The 14,970-nt window shown below is 48.3% G+C and overlaps 1 protein-coding gene across 1 annotated transcript in view; it reads left to right on the top strand.

Annotated features, from left to right (window-relative positions):
• Positions 1–14,970, top strand: part of trpm4a (transient receptor potential cation channel, subfamily M, member 4a) — a 47,482-nt gene that overhangs the window by 16,103 nt on the left and 16,409 nt on the right. Inside the window, exons 7-14 of the mRNA XM_080776242.1 lie at positions 633–810; positions 2,048–2,112; positions 9,085–9,324; positions 9,564–9,666; positions 10,251–10,369; positions 10,952–11,242; positions 12,300–12,401; positions 14,113–14,241. Coding sequence (XP_080632368.1) covers positions 633–810; positions 2,048–2,112; positions 9,085–9,324; positions 9,564–9,666; positions 10,251–10,369; positions 10,952–11,242; positions 12,300–12,401; positions 14,113–14,241 — 1,227 coding nt within the window. The remainder of the gene's footprint in view (positions 1–632; positions 811–2,047; positions 2,113–9,084; positions 9,325–9,563; positions 9,667–10,250; positions 10,370–10,951; positions 11,243–12,299; positions 12,402–14,112; positions 14,242–14,970) is intronic.

The following is a 14,970-nucleotide window of genomic DNA, read 5'->3' as shown; positions in this document are numbered from 1 at the left end:
TTCCCATCCCATGGTTACCCTTATTCCATTCTCTTACTTTATCCAACCTTTAAACACAGTTTATCTCATATACAGTACTGATAGAGCAGACACATGGTGACATGATTAGCACATTTCCTAATAATGATGGTAATCAGGCAAGCTGGTCTCCATTTTCTGTGGAATTTCTTAACCTCAGACTTCCCAGTAACTGACAACATTGACGCAATGCCACGGAACAGTGCACAGAGTTTAGTGCACTGTTCCGTGGAAGAAAATACAAAATCTTCACTTTGCTACATTACTAAATGCATGGTCAAGGACCACATGCAATACCTTCACGGACAACCAGTGTCCCAAGCACAGACCACCTGTTGAAATCCCCTGATGTAGTACATAGGCATATGTGCATGTGTGCACATATGTCTACGCACGCACGCACGCACACACACACACACACACACACACACACACACACACACACACACACACACACACACACACACACACATTTTGCATTGCACTTTCACTGAAATTGCCACGCATAATTGTTTTGCTAAATTACCGTCTCTCTGCCTGTCTGTCCTGTACAGTACATCTCTGTTCAGTTAGCTATAGCCTTCTAAAAATGCCCTTCGCTGTCTGTGTTCCAGGGGAGTTTCCCAGCGCGCTACTATGTCCAGAACACGTCCCGGGACTCCCACTGTCTGGATAACAACTACCAAGCCTTCCTGCTGGTGGATGATGGCAGCGTGGGCCGGAGAGGAGGCGAGACGGCCTTCCGTGCCAAAATGGAGGACTACATCTCCCATCAGCGCACTGGCATCTGGGGTGAGACGCACACACACACACACACATACACACACGCGCACACACACACACACACACACACACACACACACACACACACACACACGGACCTATACAGTACAGGTCAATGGTACAAACTGACAGTAATGTCAGGTATTCCCACTGCCACTATTTTTCTCCATTGTACACAGACGTGACACACAGATTTGTTCTACATCCATACTTTACGGACGCCTCATATAAGACGTTCATATCTCAACCTCACATTGTCCAAAAGCGAGACAACACTGTCACACATTTCCCAATAATTCTGAGAGCACTGATAGAGGCACAATGGGGGTATTTATTTATTATAATTACTCACCCTACGGGAGCAACAGGCTGACACTAGGGCCTTTGTGTGATGGGGCTTTTTTAAGTTGAAAATGTTATACATGGTGTGTAGTGGGCACCCATTTTCCTGTTCCTCTATTACTGACGCAAATGCCGTCCATTAGTGATTATGTACAGTGTGATGTGCAGATTGTATTTGCAGGAGAGCCTTCGATGCTTAGTATGAAAATAAAACAAACCCTGAGAGAATCATCATAACCGGGAAGATGATACACAAGTCGCTAACGTTGACGGTTCTTAGCCCCGTGGTTGGCTGTATGTAGCTACGTGGCAGCATGAGCTGAGCTGTGATTGGTCTATTTTCAGACAGATATACAGACATAGATAGAGAGACCAGTCCCCTTCTGAACCCTCAGATATACAGAGATAGATAGAGAGAGACCAGTCCCCTTCTGAACCCTGCTGGGACAGATATACAGAGATAGATAGAGAGAGACCAGTCCCCTTCTGAACCCTGCTGGGACAGATATACAGAGATAGATAGAGAGAGACCAGTCCCCTTCTGAACCCTGCTGTGGACTCAATCTCAGGCGAGGTGCAACTGAACTGTTAACTGTGGTGTAAATTGGTTATTGTCTGCCCTACCCTTTTGCCTTTTCATCCTTGGTCTTTGCAAAATATTTCCCAAACTGGACAGATCACATGTTTCTTAGGTTTCAAAGCAGAAATTCACTACTGGTGTGAAAACAGACACCATTAATCCAACAACTAGCGTGTCCACTGTCCACAATGCATAATGTGATTATCAGAACACTGATCTTCAGCAGTAATATAGTCCTCAAAAGGTCGATGTTTACCAGGGTCAAACTTTGTTTTGAATCATTTGAAAGCCCTCTCTCACCTTCCCCATGTCTTTGTCCAACAGGCAGTGGCAGTATTGAGATCCCGGTGTTGTGTATGCTCATATCAGGAGATGCCTCTATGCTAGAGGTATGCAAATACATCCTATACAGCCACACTATGTATGTCATGTATAGTATATCAGTGGCTTTCAACCTATGGGTTACCAAATGATGTTGGGCGTCCCCACCCTGATGATGTGCTTAAGGTCATCATTGTTTCCTCACTCAACAGTAAACAATCCAACATACAGTACAAGTGTATACTCAGGGTATCTGCCCGTTTCTAAAGTGACTTTTAAGACCTTTTAATACCTCTAAAATACAACAAACTACACTATACTATAAAAAAAAGGTTAAACAATAAACATTGGCAGCCGCCAAATTGTCAAACATTTTGAAATGATCCAATCTACATGCTCACAATGTCTCATGTTGCGAGGCATTGTGAGTTGTAGATGGGCTATTTTCACAACTCTGTGGAGCCGAGTCAAACAACATGTAATGCCTCAAAACGATAGTTACGTATGTAACTACGGTTCTATGAGTCCCGAATGACCGCCAGAGGCGGTGCTTTAAGCATGAATATGTCCTTCGCGCATGCGTCGTCGAGTGTTGTATACAAACAAAGTCAATTTTGACCCCGTGATGACCCGAAGTAGTCTATATCTTCCGGCAGTCTGCAGGGGATCAGTCTCTACAGAATTTTCTCGCGCGAACTCGAGGATTCTGAGTGACAGAGTGCCTCTGGCGGTCATTCGGGACTCATAGAACCGTAGTTACATACGTAACTATCGTTCTATTTCGTCCCTGCTGACCGCCAGAGGCGGTGCTTTAAGCATGAATGACTTATGCCAGCCAAGTCACGAGGGATCCTGATCACAAACCATAAGGAGTAGGCTTGGAGGAGTCTCGTAAGAGGACCACGTCCAGCGGGTGGGGAGTGGCAACACTCACCCAGAGGAACAGACAACTCGCTGTGATGCCCATGAGGCAGCGGCACAGATACATTCCAGGGGTACTTCCCTCGGGGCAGCCCATGATGTGGGGACGCTCCCGTTAAGAGTGGCACCTCACGCCAAATGGTAAGGTACGATCACTCGCCCCATAAACGTGGTTGATGGCATCCACAATAGTGTGGGGCGGGCGCTGTCTGGAGAGAGCGCTACCTTTGAAAGGGCCATCGTCACAACGGAACAGCCATTCTGACCGCCGAAAGCATTCGGCAGGTCTAACAAGCGGCTCTCAGGGCCCACACTGGGCGCAATAGGTCCCGCTCGTCCATCCACTCTCCTGGTGGAGGGTAAAACTATGCTAGCCGTATAGGCTGGTTGAGGTGTGTATGTGACAGCACCCTCAGGAGGAACACTGTTCGGCCACAGAGACACTCAGGCCGTCTGAGCTTTGCTTCGAACGCAAGTCACTAACAGACGGGACGTGCCGCTCACGGACACGCTTCGTTACAGCAATATTGATTCTAGCATATCAACATGATATTGCTCCTACTTATGCTTTTAGAGTAGGAGATCGGCCCTTGTCTAGGAGGGACTGCGGAACTCCAGACAGGTAGGCAGAGCAGCGCACTAGGTCTTTGCTCTGGCCTCAGTTGGAAATAGGTTCCATCGGTTATCGTACAGTAGCCTGATGGATGTCATGGATGTCACCCTTGAATTCAGGGTGGCATGCCTGGCTGGTTCCACACAGCGGTTCAGGGCCGCCAGTGGCCAAACGCACAGTTGGGGGCGTTGAGCATTTGAATGCCGTATCCGACCGCCTCCCAGTTGGGGAGACCTCTGTCGGGGAGACGCCATGGCGTCCTCCGACTGGGTCTGGAGACCAAGTACTTCTTGGCTGGGGGGGGGGGGGGGGGGCAACCAGCAGTATGGTGTGACCCTCCTAAATAACTCTGAGGCGCTGGTCGTATCAGAGAGGCAGTGGCAAGGCATATGCAGTGCCTCTGGCAGTGCGCATTTAAAAGGATAGTGCCCTGTGGGCGGTGGTCTGCTTAGGGCCATGTGTGTCAGGAACGATGTAGGTCGTTCCGTTCATACTGGCTATGTGGCAGGAAGCCTAAGAAGTCCAGCAGGCTGACAGCCATTTGTGGCGTTCAGGTTCTATGAAACCGTCGGACCCTTGCGTCCTGGCCCGGTGGGCTGGGTGTCTCCGTTAGGGAGAACCAGGGAGGTTAGTGAGGTCCAGGGTGAGGAGGTCCACCTCCGCTCTGCCGGGGTAGCCTCTGATTAGTGTTCACCACCACTGGATGGGGTACCGCTCCCCTCATGGAAGCTTTCGATGGGAGGGAGAGCCTACCATGTAGTCCCGCTCTCCACTCAGACAACTTGCCTATAGGCTGATCGGGCGGGGAGGCTGCCCAAGTCAGGAGGGGGTCCATAGACACCTACAGCAGCCAAGCAAACGTGGCCCTGCCCGATGACTTACGTGATACACGATCGAGGTGTTGCCCGAACGTATGAGAATGTGCTCGCCTCTCCTGTACGGCAGGAAGTGCACACAAGTCTCAATGTGATTTTTTTACTGGTTAAATAAAGGTTAAATAAAAATACGGCAGGAAGTGCTGTAGAGCGGAGCACACCACTTGCCGCTCCAGCACATTGCCGTGTTCGGCCCAGTAGACTGGCACGAACTTCATAAACCTGTTGGGTCCCATCAGCTTCAAGACATGTCGACACCCGTCTGTCTTGCGTCACAAGGAAGTATGTAGATCGGACTTCCCTTAGTGTGACTGAGGATATACAGCCTCTGTTGCGCCCTTGGGCAGGAGGACACATCACTCCTGGTCTGATAGTAGGGCTCTCGTCATGTTGCTGATAATGGCCATTTTGACCCGCCGGATATGGGGGGCTGGCGTCAGAAGGCGCTGCACAGCCCGGAACGTCACAGTCAGGTCCCTGCGTGGGACGCCAGGGAACACGCTGGCCTCTAGTGTGGGCCGGCGGTGATACGTGAGCTCCGAGGGCAGTCAAGATGATTTCATCAATGTTGGAGCTCGGCCCTTTGGGAGGCGTGATGTGTCGTAGGCCTACAAGCTGCAGCCTGGTCTTCCCCACCTGGATGGTTCGCTCCGGCGCTTCTCGCCCCGGCTGAACCACCTAGTGCTCCTGGCTCCTCAGGGAGACTACGGAGAGTTGGCCTAGTCTCATCAGTCAAGCTTGACTGTGGAAACCCGGCTTGGCGACGGGCTAGAGATACGATGGGCATCAGCCGTCCGTGCTCTGAGGACATGACGCCAATGCCTCCAGTGATACACCCAAGGTGGCTGAGCCAGTATTAACGTTGCCACTATTAGGTGTGAAAAGGAGGCCCCAGTGAGCAGGTTGCCTGTGCTCCTGTACTGGGGTCGAGGTCACCTAGCGTTCCGCCGCCGGGCCTCGTTGGAGAACACAATGAGGGATGCAGTGACAGGCTTGGTGGCTGGCATGTAACCCAGGCCAGCCCTTATCGCCTTGTGCGTTCCAATCTATTAAAGTGTCAAGTCGTAACGGGTTGTCTCAGGACACTTTTTTCAATCAGGGCAGGGCTGCCAGGATTTCGCCATCGGTATAGAGATGGGAGAAAGCCCTGATCGTCCGCCCGGCAGGCCTGTAGCTGACTCAGGTACAGGCGTGGAGGACGGCGAAGACGGCAAAGCCGCGTCTGCAGTAGGCGCTTGGAGGAGCCGACTGCCTGCTTTAGTATGCGTTCCACGGCTATGCGCATGAGCTGAGAAGTGGGAGGCTGGCTCTGATGCCTGGGAGGCACTGCCTTCTGCATCTTCCTCATAGTCATGGAAGTGCATAGCTTAGCTGTCGGGGAGAGCACATCAACCTCGAGTCAGCTGTGGCATCAGAGAGGGAGGCGCTTCGGCACCCTCCGAGGTGCCTAGGTGTCATCCGAAGTGAGCATGGACCTCATGTGGGCCAACTCCGCAGATAGCTGAGCCCTCTCGGATCTGCTGTAGCCAGCGGTCAGACCTTTTCCTCCTGGCACACGGGGCAGGACCAAGGTTGGCTCACGGCTGAAGGAGAGCTTCATACGAGGTACAAAAGTGGGAGCTCTCCATTGTGGTGGCACCGGTTACTCTGGACCGGCCGGTGCGCACAAGTCCCAACTAGCCCAGGGCGCGGACGCTGCTGGTTGCTAGGTGTTGGCCGTATGCTGGGGGGAGGAGGCGCGTACGCTGCCTGTACCAGCAGAGGCTTTCGAGGTACAAAAGTGGGAACTTTCCGTTGTGGTGGCACCGGTTCCTTTGGGCCGGCCGGTGCACACCAGTCCCAACTAGCCCAGGGCGCGGACGCTACTGGTTGCTAGGGGTGGGGCCGTATGCTGTAGGAAGGGAGCGCGGACGCTGCCTGTACCAGCAGAGGCTTTAACTTAGATCGGCATCTAATGACTTAATCGAAAAACTGAATGCTGCTATACCTGCCGCAGCATGCATTTACGTTTTATGCAAATGCTCATTGTAGCACTTTGAGATTCAACCAGATGTAAAGTGCATCATAGAAACAGCGCACAGATGTTGCTGTTAGATAGACTGTGCGACCTGCATGGTCGCGGTGGGGGAGGGGAGCTCGTACGCTACCTGTACCCCCGGCGGAGGCTTACTTATAAATTATGATAATAAAGTAGCCTCCAGTCAAGGTTTGGACGCTGCTATGTAGCAGCTGTAGTGTTTCCTATGCGAACGCTTATCCCAGCACTATGACATTTATCCAAACTCCAAGTGCATTATTATTAGTGTGGTTGCCCTGAAAGGGCAACCAGACTATTGTAATTTATGTTTGCTAGTCCAGAGCGAAACAAAAGACACTTCCAATACACTAGTCAAGTGTGCACTGCTACGCATTCATGCTGGGAGGAGGGAGCACTAACGCTGCCTACCCCAGCCAGAAGTTTGGTTAAATAAACCGACACAAGCTAGTTTTGGAGAAAAGGCTACAACCGATAGCTCCACCAATAGGGGCCACCTGCCGAAGGAAGGGAGCGCGTACGCTGCCTGTATCAGCTGCAGCTAAGAACAGAACAAGCTATACACCGATAGCTGTTAATAAATGCTTGAGCTAACAAACATTAGTAGTAAGTAACATCAAGCTGGCCGTATGCTGGAGGAGCGGAGCGCATACGCTGCCTGCCCTGTACCAGCTGGGCCAACAAACAGTAAAGCAAGCTATACACAGATAGCTTTTTTTTTCTTTTATCTTAGATAGTATAATAAGCGCTTGGGCTACAACTACAGGTAGCAGCGCCAGTTAGAGATCTATGCTGGAGACCAGCTGGGCTACTAAAAACAAGACAAGCTATAGCCTGTTCATAAACAGCTTTAACTTTAAACTACTGGTAGCTGCTGTGAGCTACGCTGGCAGCAGTGCCAGATACCCTGTGCTGGGGACCAGCTGGGTTAATGGGACCTACAGGTGGACAAACCAAGTTGCACCCACTGTATATGCAAAAACTGTTAATGGAGCTTTGAGCTCCAGACATAATAATAATAAACTTTATTTATATAGCACATTTTCATACATAAATGTAACTCAAAGTGCTTCACATTAAAATAAAATAATATAAAATCATACTGTATAATAATACATACTGGTAGCAGCTTCAGCTAGGCCCACTGCTGGGGGCCAGCTGGGTTAACAACCAGACAGGCTATGTACACCAATAGCTATTTAGCTACAGACTATACTGGTAGCAACATCAATACCCTGGGAGGACGCAGGTAGCTGCTCCTGTACCGGGCTAATAATAACAACAAGAATACAAGCTATTCGCAAAAGCGGTTAAGCTTGAATGCTGCCAATATTGGTATATGGCTTTGGCCAGCGGGGCTTGTCAAACAGAAAATGCCGGTTAGCCTTAACTAACTTAAGTCATAAGTTATATGTCGACTGCTGAGAGTATGTAGCGACAATGCTTGCCATCAGCAGGGGCTAACCAAAGCTTGACAGTAGCGTGTTTATCAAACGAAGGTAATATTATGACAGTGTTCTTATCCTTCGGCAAGTCTTATAGTCGCTTATAATAAGCGCTAGCGTTCACAGTTGAACAAAACATGCAGAGCAGGGAGGCGGCGCGAACGCAGCCTCTCCTCACAAGAGTTTATGCCATGATACAATAATCATATAATTTGAACGTCTGTTAGCGTTCACAGTCGAAAAAAACTTTTATGCAGAGCAGGGAGGCGGCGCGAACGCAGCCTCTACTCACAAGAGTTTATGCCATGATACAATAATCATATAATTTGAACGTCTGTTAGCGTTCACAGTCGAAAAAAACTTTTATGCAGAGCAGGGAGGCGGCGCGAACGCAGCCTCTACTCACAAGAGTTTATGCCATGATAAAAATATATATCATATCATTTGGACGTCTGTTTAGCGGGGATAGCACCACTTTAAACGATAACGTACCTTTTGTCCGAGGGGGGTTAGCCTTCCTTACCGGCGAGAGAGATTGGACGCTCCTGCGTCCACGTGAATCCGCGAAATAAACTCCATTCATCGAGGAGATAGAAAACCATAGTCGCAGTTCCTGGAGGGCGAACAAACGCTACTCCGACAGGCAGTCACGCCGTCACAGAACTACCGGCGACCAGGTACAGGCACCGTAGCTGCATATTGTATTGCATAGCAATACCTCGCAGCCCAGTGCAAATTTCTCACCACGACGCGCGAGAAAAATTAGAGACTGATCCCCTGCAGACTGCCGGAAGATATAGACTACTTCGGGTCATCACGGGGTCAAAATTGACTTTGTTTGTATACAACACTCGACGACGCATGCGCGAAGGACATATTCATGCTTAAAGCACCGCCTCTGGCGGTCAGCAGGGACGAAATAGAACTCCCACAATTCTCAGGCTTGTCGGGGGGGGGGGGTCCCCAGTTCAAATATTATTATTTTTGGAGTTCGCGGTTTGAAAGGTTTGAGAACCACTGATGTATATATTATATGTTTCATGTAACTGTCTATCTCTCTATGTCACTCTCTATGTTGCTCTCTATCTCTCCCCCTCTCTCTCTCTCTCTCTCTCTCTCTCTCTCTCTCTCTCTCTCTCTCTGTCTCTCAGCGAGTGGACCTTTCTCTAAGGAAGGCCACTCCCTGGCTAGTCCTGGCTGGTACCGGGCCTGCAGCGGACTTGATCAGTGAGGTGCTGGTCGACCTCCCCTCCATTCCCCTCAGTCCCGTTTCCCCCTCAGCGGAGGGGGACGTGGGCGAGGGGCCCAGCGCGGAGCTCCGTGACAGAACCCGTGAGAAGGTCAGGAGGCACTTCCCTGTAGAAGCCGACCTCGAGAAACTTGTGGACAGGGTGAGAGTGTGTGTGTGTGTGTGTGTGTGTGTGTGTGTGTGTGTGTGTGTGTGTGTGTGTGTGTGTGTGTGTGTGTGTGTGTGTGTGTGTGTGTGTGTGTGTGTGTGTGTGTGTGTGTGTGTGTGTGTGTGTGTGTGTGTGTGTGTGTGTGTGTGTGCGCGCTAGCGTATATTTGTAAAGACTGTTTTTCCCAAATATCACTTTCCCCTTACTTTCTCCCTCTGTCCATCTCCCTCCAGACTCTCAGTATTTATCAGAACAGAGATCTGATCACATTGTTTAATGGAGGGCAGGACAGTCCTGATGACTTTGATACTGTGATCCTCAAAGCCCTGGTCAGAGGTAAACATTCTGTCCTCATGTACATGATACTGTGATGCTCAAAGGCCTGGTCAGAGAGGAACATTAATGTAATATCATATGTACAGTACATGAAATTGTTTTGTCACTGATGTGATATGTTGTACGCAATATATTTCTTTAACCTATTTTTGGCGGGAACCCCTTTTGGTGGTATTGAAAAATAAAAAATTGAAGAACGACTGACATAGAAACATAGCTTTTTCAGAAAACTTTTCAGCTTTTTTCTGTCAGTAACACAGGCACACAATAACAGCTATTTATTAATGTATTTATTGCACAGTTAAACCGTTTCATTCGTTTCGACATTGCCAAAGGCTGACATTTTGTGCAGTGTAGTAACTTTATGGAGACAACTAAATAAAATCTAGACTTTTATCAAAATCAGATTTTCCAGTTGTGTAGGTTTTCATGGTTGTCATTTTATTGTGTGTGTGTGTGTGTGTGTGTGTGTGTGTGTGTGTGTGTGTGTGTGTGTGTGTGTGTGTGTGTGTGTGTGTGTGTGTGTGTGTGTGTGTGTGTGTGTGTGTGTGTGTGTGTGTGACTGACTATGTGTGTGTGGTCAGCCAGTAAACGAGTGGCTAGTGATGCCAGTGAGTACACAGAGGAGTTGAAGCTGGCAGTGGCCTGGGACAGAGTGGACATTGCCAAGACTGAGCTCTTCAATGGAGACATCCAGTGGAAGGTGAGCAGCGAGGCCTGCTTTAGCCTTCCAAATGATGCACTGAATGAAAGGGCTGATGGGAGCCCAGTCAGTCAGCCATGGGTCCTTGATGGTGTTCCAGACAGTTTCATTTCATTGTTGTTATTTCACTGACTAGAAGTTAGCCCAATGATGGAATGAAATGTACAGTATAAGAACGGCTATTCAGCCCATAGGTTTCATCCTCGCCTACAGTATAGACAGCATTCTGTGCTTAATCTACTGTAATCTAATGCTGTGCTATATCTACGAATCACCTGTATAAAAAGCAAGTGGGCAGAGGGGATTAGAAAAAAAATGCATCACTTATCTGCAATGAATAATTCCTTTCAGATAACGACTGAAGTTACTGAACTACAAAACATTTAATTGTGCTTCACCCTCCCCTCCCCTCGGGGCGGGTGGGTGGGTGGGAGGGTGGGTGGTAGATCTGTGTTGTTTTTATTTCATGTTTTGTATTGTTCCTTTTCTGTCTTTGTATGTCCTGTATTTTAAAGTGGAAAAAAAACCCAATAAAAAAATGTTAAAATAAAAAGATAACGACTGAACTGATTATATTTTTAGTACGACGATCTGGAGGACTCCATGACGGACGCGCTCATCAACGACAAGCCCCAGTTTGTGCGCCTCTTCTGTGAGAACGGCCTCAACATCTTGGACTACCTGACGTACCGACGGCTGGAGGACTTGTACCGCTCTCTGGACGACAGCTCGCTGGTCTACACCTTGCTTCAGAGGCGCCTCAGCGAGAGGCACGGCCTGGCGGGCTCCATGGACGGCTCCCTGAAGAGCTCACAGAGTCCCCAGCGTCTGATGCAGGGGCCTGCGTCAGCCAAGGAGCTCAGCTTGTATGAGGTGAACAAGAGGCTGTTGATTTTGACAGCAAATTTTGAAGAAATGTTTTAGTCACATTTTAGTCAGGTGGAAGCCCAAAAAACTCAGATGAGGCCCATTCGAGCCGCAAGCTGAGCCTGCAGTACCACTGTCTGTCTGTGTCTCACATGGAGATCTCTGTCTCTATCTGCCTGTGTGTGAAGAGGGCAAACTGACTGACTGTGACTGTGGTTAAGTAAGCTAATCAATTGTCAGGTGTGGGCTGCCATGGCAATCAATTGGCTGAGGCAGTGGCTGGAAATTGCACAGGTGGGGGATTTTGGCTGATTAGGCCCACTGGCAGAGCCTGACCAGAGCCTGGGCACTGCACTCCCTTCGGTGGTGTGGAACGCGTGTGTCGAATATGAAGTCGGTGGGGCAAACGGTTCTCGAGTTACGTGCAGTTAGTAGACGAAATCAACACTAGAACAAGAGGGTGGCACAGTGGCCTTTTTATAACACTGTTATGCCTGTTTTACTTGGTTGCCCGCTGCCATGTGCAACTAATTATGAATCAGGCTTCACTGAAGCCGCTTCAGTGGGACCATTATCACTCCTGTATGCAGTCATGGTCTGAGAGGACATACTGGTGGTCTGGCATGTGTAGCCCATTTACCAGGACTGAGCATTTTACAAAGCATACTGTGGTTCGTTTGATTTCTGAGGAAGCCATTGAATTCCATTCATTGCGGTATGCCTATGGTATGGAAATCGGCTTGCCCGCAAGATTGATAATCCAACACACTAAATGTCATTACGTGGTCAATTTTGGTCATAGAGTTATCTCATCGCATTTTAAAATGGGGATTGATTTGAAAAATCTAGATGAAAAAAAAATCTGGAGAAAAGGTTGGGTTACGAAAAGAAATTATTTACATCCATTGCTTCTTAAAAATGCAATGATGTTTTGCCAATATTTTTAAAGACAATAGATTTTTTAATATCATTTACAGTATATATAGTATATACAAGTTATTCTAAGAGTGTGATATCCATATAGAAATGTGACACATAATGGCGTGGTCTTGTCCTCCCCCAGGTGTCTCGTCTGCTGTGGGACCTGCTTGGTGACGTGTGTCAGCCGTTCTACTATGGACCTCTCGGTCTGGACCAAAGCACCGGCACCAGGAAAGCTCTGAAGGTCAGTGGGTTAGGGTTAGGGTTATGGACCTCTTGGTCTGAACCAAAGCACCGGCACCAGGAAAGCTCTGAAGGTCAGTGGGTTAGGGTTAGGGTTATGGACCTCTCGGTCTGGACCAAAGCACCGGCACCAGGAAAGCTCTGAAGGTCAGTGGGTTAGGGTTAGGGTTAGGGTTATGGACCTCTTGGTCTGGACCAAAGCACCGGCACCAGGAAAGCTCTGAAGGTCAGTGGGTTAGGGTTAGGGTTATGGACCTCTTGGTCTGAACCAAAGCACAGGCACCAGGAAAGCTCTGAAGGTCAGTGGGTTAGGGTTAGGGTTATGGACCTCTCGGTCTGGACCAAAGCACCGGCACCAGGAAAGCTCTGAAGGTCAGTGGGTTAGGGTTAGGGTTATGGACCTCTCGGTCTGGACCAAAGCACCGGCACCAGGAAAGCTCTGAAGGTCAGTGGGTTAGGGTTAGGGTTATGGACCTCTCGGTCTGGACCAAAGCACCGGCACCAGGAAAGCTCTGAAGGTCAGTGAAACTCACTACCAGTGCACTTTGCTCATACGGTATATGTCCAATACTGACAAACACGTGGAGTTGCAATGACAATGACAAGCCATTATGTTTAAGCAATTATTAAACACGTTAGATTTGAGCTATGACCACTTTAACCATTATAGAATAGCAGATGTACAAACTCATAGTGCGTCTCTCCATGCCACACTATGAGCTTGTAGATCTGCCTTTTCTTTTAAATCATGAAAATGTGTGCAAATCTTTTGAATATATATGGGGTTTTTTTCAAAGGCGAACAGTTTTAACTCAAATCTTTGCTTTTTTTAGATGGGGGTTGGTGGCCAAATACTGTACATATAATTGTATGAGTTTTTTTTTTTTTTTTTTTTTTTTTATCCCACGATTTTGTAACCCAGTTTTCTTTTCACCCAGTGCCAATTATCTAATGTAATCCTGGGCGCTACACTTCCTCTGCCAACCTGGGGGGGCAGCGGACTGACCTCATGCCTCCTTCTATGCATGAGGAGTCCAAGCTGCTTCTTTTCACCTGACAGAGGGGAATTTCCCCGGCCGGACGTAGCGCGTGGAAGGGACACGTTATTCCGACCAGTTCCTTTCCCCTCCATCAGGCGCCCTGGCTGGCCAGGGGGAGGCAGTTTTAGAGACCAGGATTACGGCATGTTTTTGTGAGGGTATCTATGAGGGTATCTATGTTCTTGACATAAAAGAGTTGGAGAACTACTGTTATACTGTTATTCAGAAAACTGTTAAGCTTTAGAATAGTTCATTAGACATTTGTAGAATCGGCCTACTGTATCTCATACAGTAGCTAAAGTGCATATTTACAGACCCTGTGAACTATCTAAAATAAATAAATATCTAAAATAAATTACAGTATATGCAGCTTTGCCTTTTACAGATGATGTAATTACTGACCAGCATTGCCTGAGCTACAGAATGAGTACTCCAAGTTTACAGCAGTCCAACACAACCCGATCAGCTGGCTCCATCTAGTGGATGGACGATGGAAAAGATAAAACTAAGCATGAACAGCTGTTTCCCCTCTGTTGTTCCTCTGTCCTGATCAATCTGCTCTTCTCCTCCCTCCCTCCCTCCATCCCTCCTATTTCATACCCTTTGACCACCCCCATCTCTGCGCCCATTCTCTCCCTTCTCTCGCCTCCACATCAACCGTAACACACGTAGCAAGTGAACAAGATGCTGCTTGGGGAGTGTACATACCGGGAGCAGCGCTGCCTCTCCCCTTGGTCATCACTCTTCGTTTGGGCCGTACTTCAGAACCGCAGCGACATGGCCATTTATTTCTGGGAGATGGTGAGGCTCTGGAGATCTTATTTTATGTATTTTTTTCTTTTTTTTTAAAGATATTTTTATTGGTTTTTTGAAGGGACAGACAGTAGGCTGACAGGAAACGGGAGAGAGATGGGGGAAGACATGCAGTAAAGGCCGTGTCGGGCTCGGGAGTCGAACCCGCGGCACACTGCGACTGGATTACCAGTCGGGTGTGTGTCTGTATTTATTTTCCACACTGTTGGGGACTGGGAGAGCTTGCAGTACATGTTTTACAAAGTTTCTAATGAATGATTACTGTCTGCCACTTTGTGGTTAGTATAACATTTGCGTTCCAGTGCAGAGCTAGTTGCAAACCAGTGATATAGGACATTTAGGGCATTTCTTCTTTGGAATTATGCCATCCTTATTTCGTTTTACAGGAATGTAATTGATTGCATAGGGCCTAAATGGAAGGACCCTTTTTTTGGTGCTATCCCTTTTGAGTGTTTGACTGTACTCGATTGCTGTTTTAAGTGTTTTTACATTTATGTTCAATAAACTATGCAATCAATCAATCAATCAAAGTTGTTATCAATCAAAAGTTTTTTCCGATAAAGTATAGTTTTAGACTGCGTTGGAGGCTCGTCGTCTCAAGCGAACTTGAGCCACAAGAGGCTCCACCGAGCGAGTCAAAGTGAGCCCCAACTGCCACTCAAAGTGGGTTGGGCTGCTGGAAGCAAGGGGCTGGGCTGTATGCCTGGCACAGTGTGT

The sequence above is a fragment of the Protomyctophum bolini genome, assembly GCF_963924005.1.
Source record: "Protomyctophum bolini genome assembly, chromosome: 11".
NCBI classification, from domain to species: domain Eukaryota; kingdom Metazoa; phylum Chordata; class Actinopteri; order Myctophiformes; family Myctophidae; genus Protomyctophum; species Protomyctophum bolini.
Note: the sequence above shows the minus strand (reverse complement) of the source record. Positions and strands in the feature narration are given on the sequence as shown.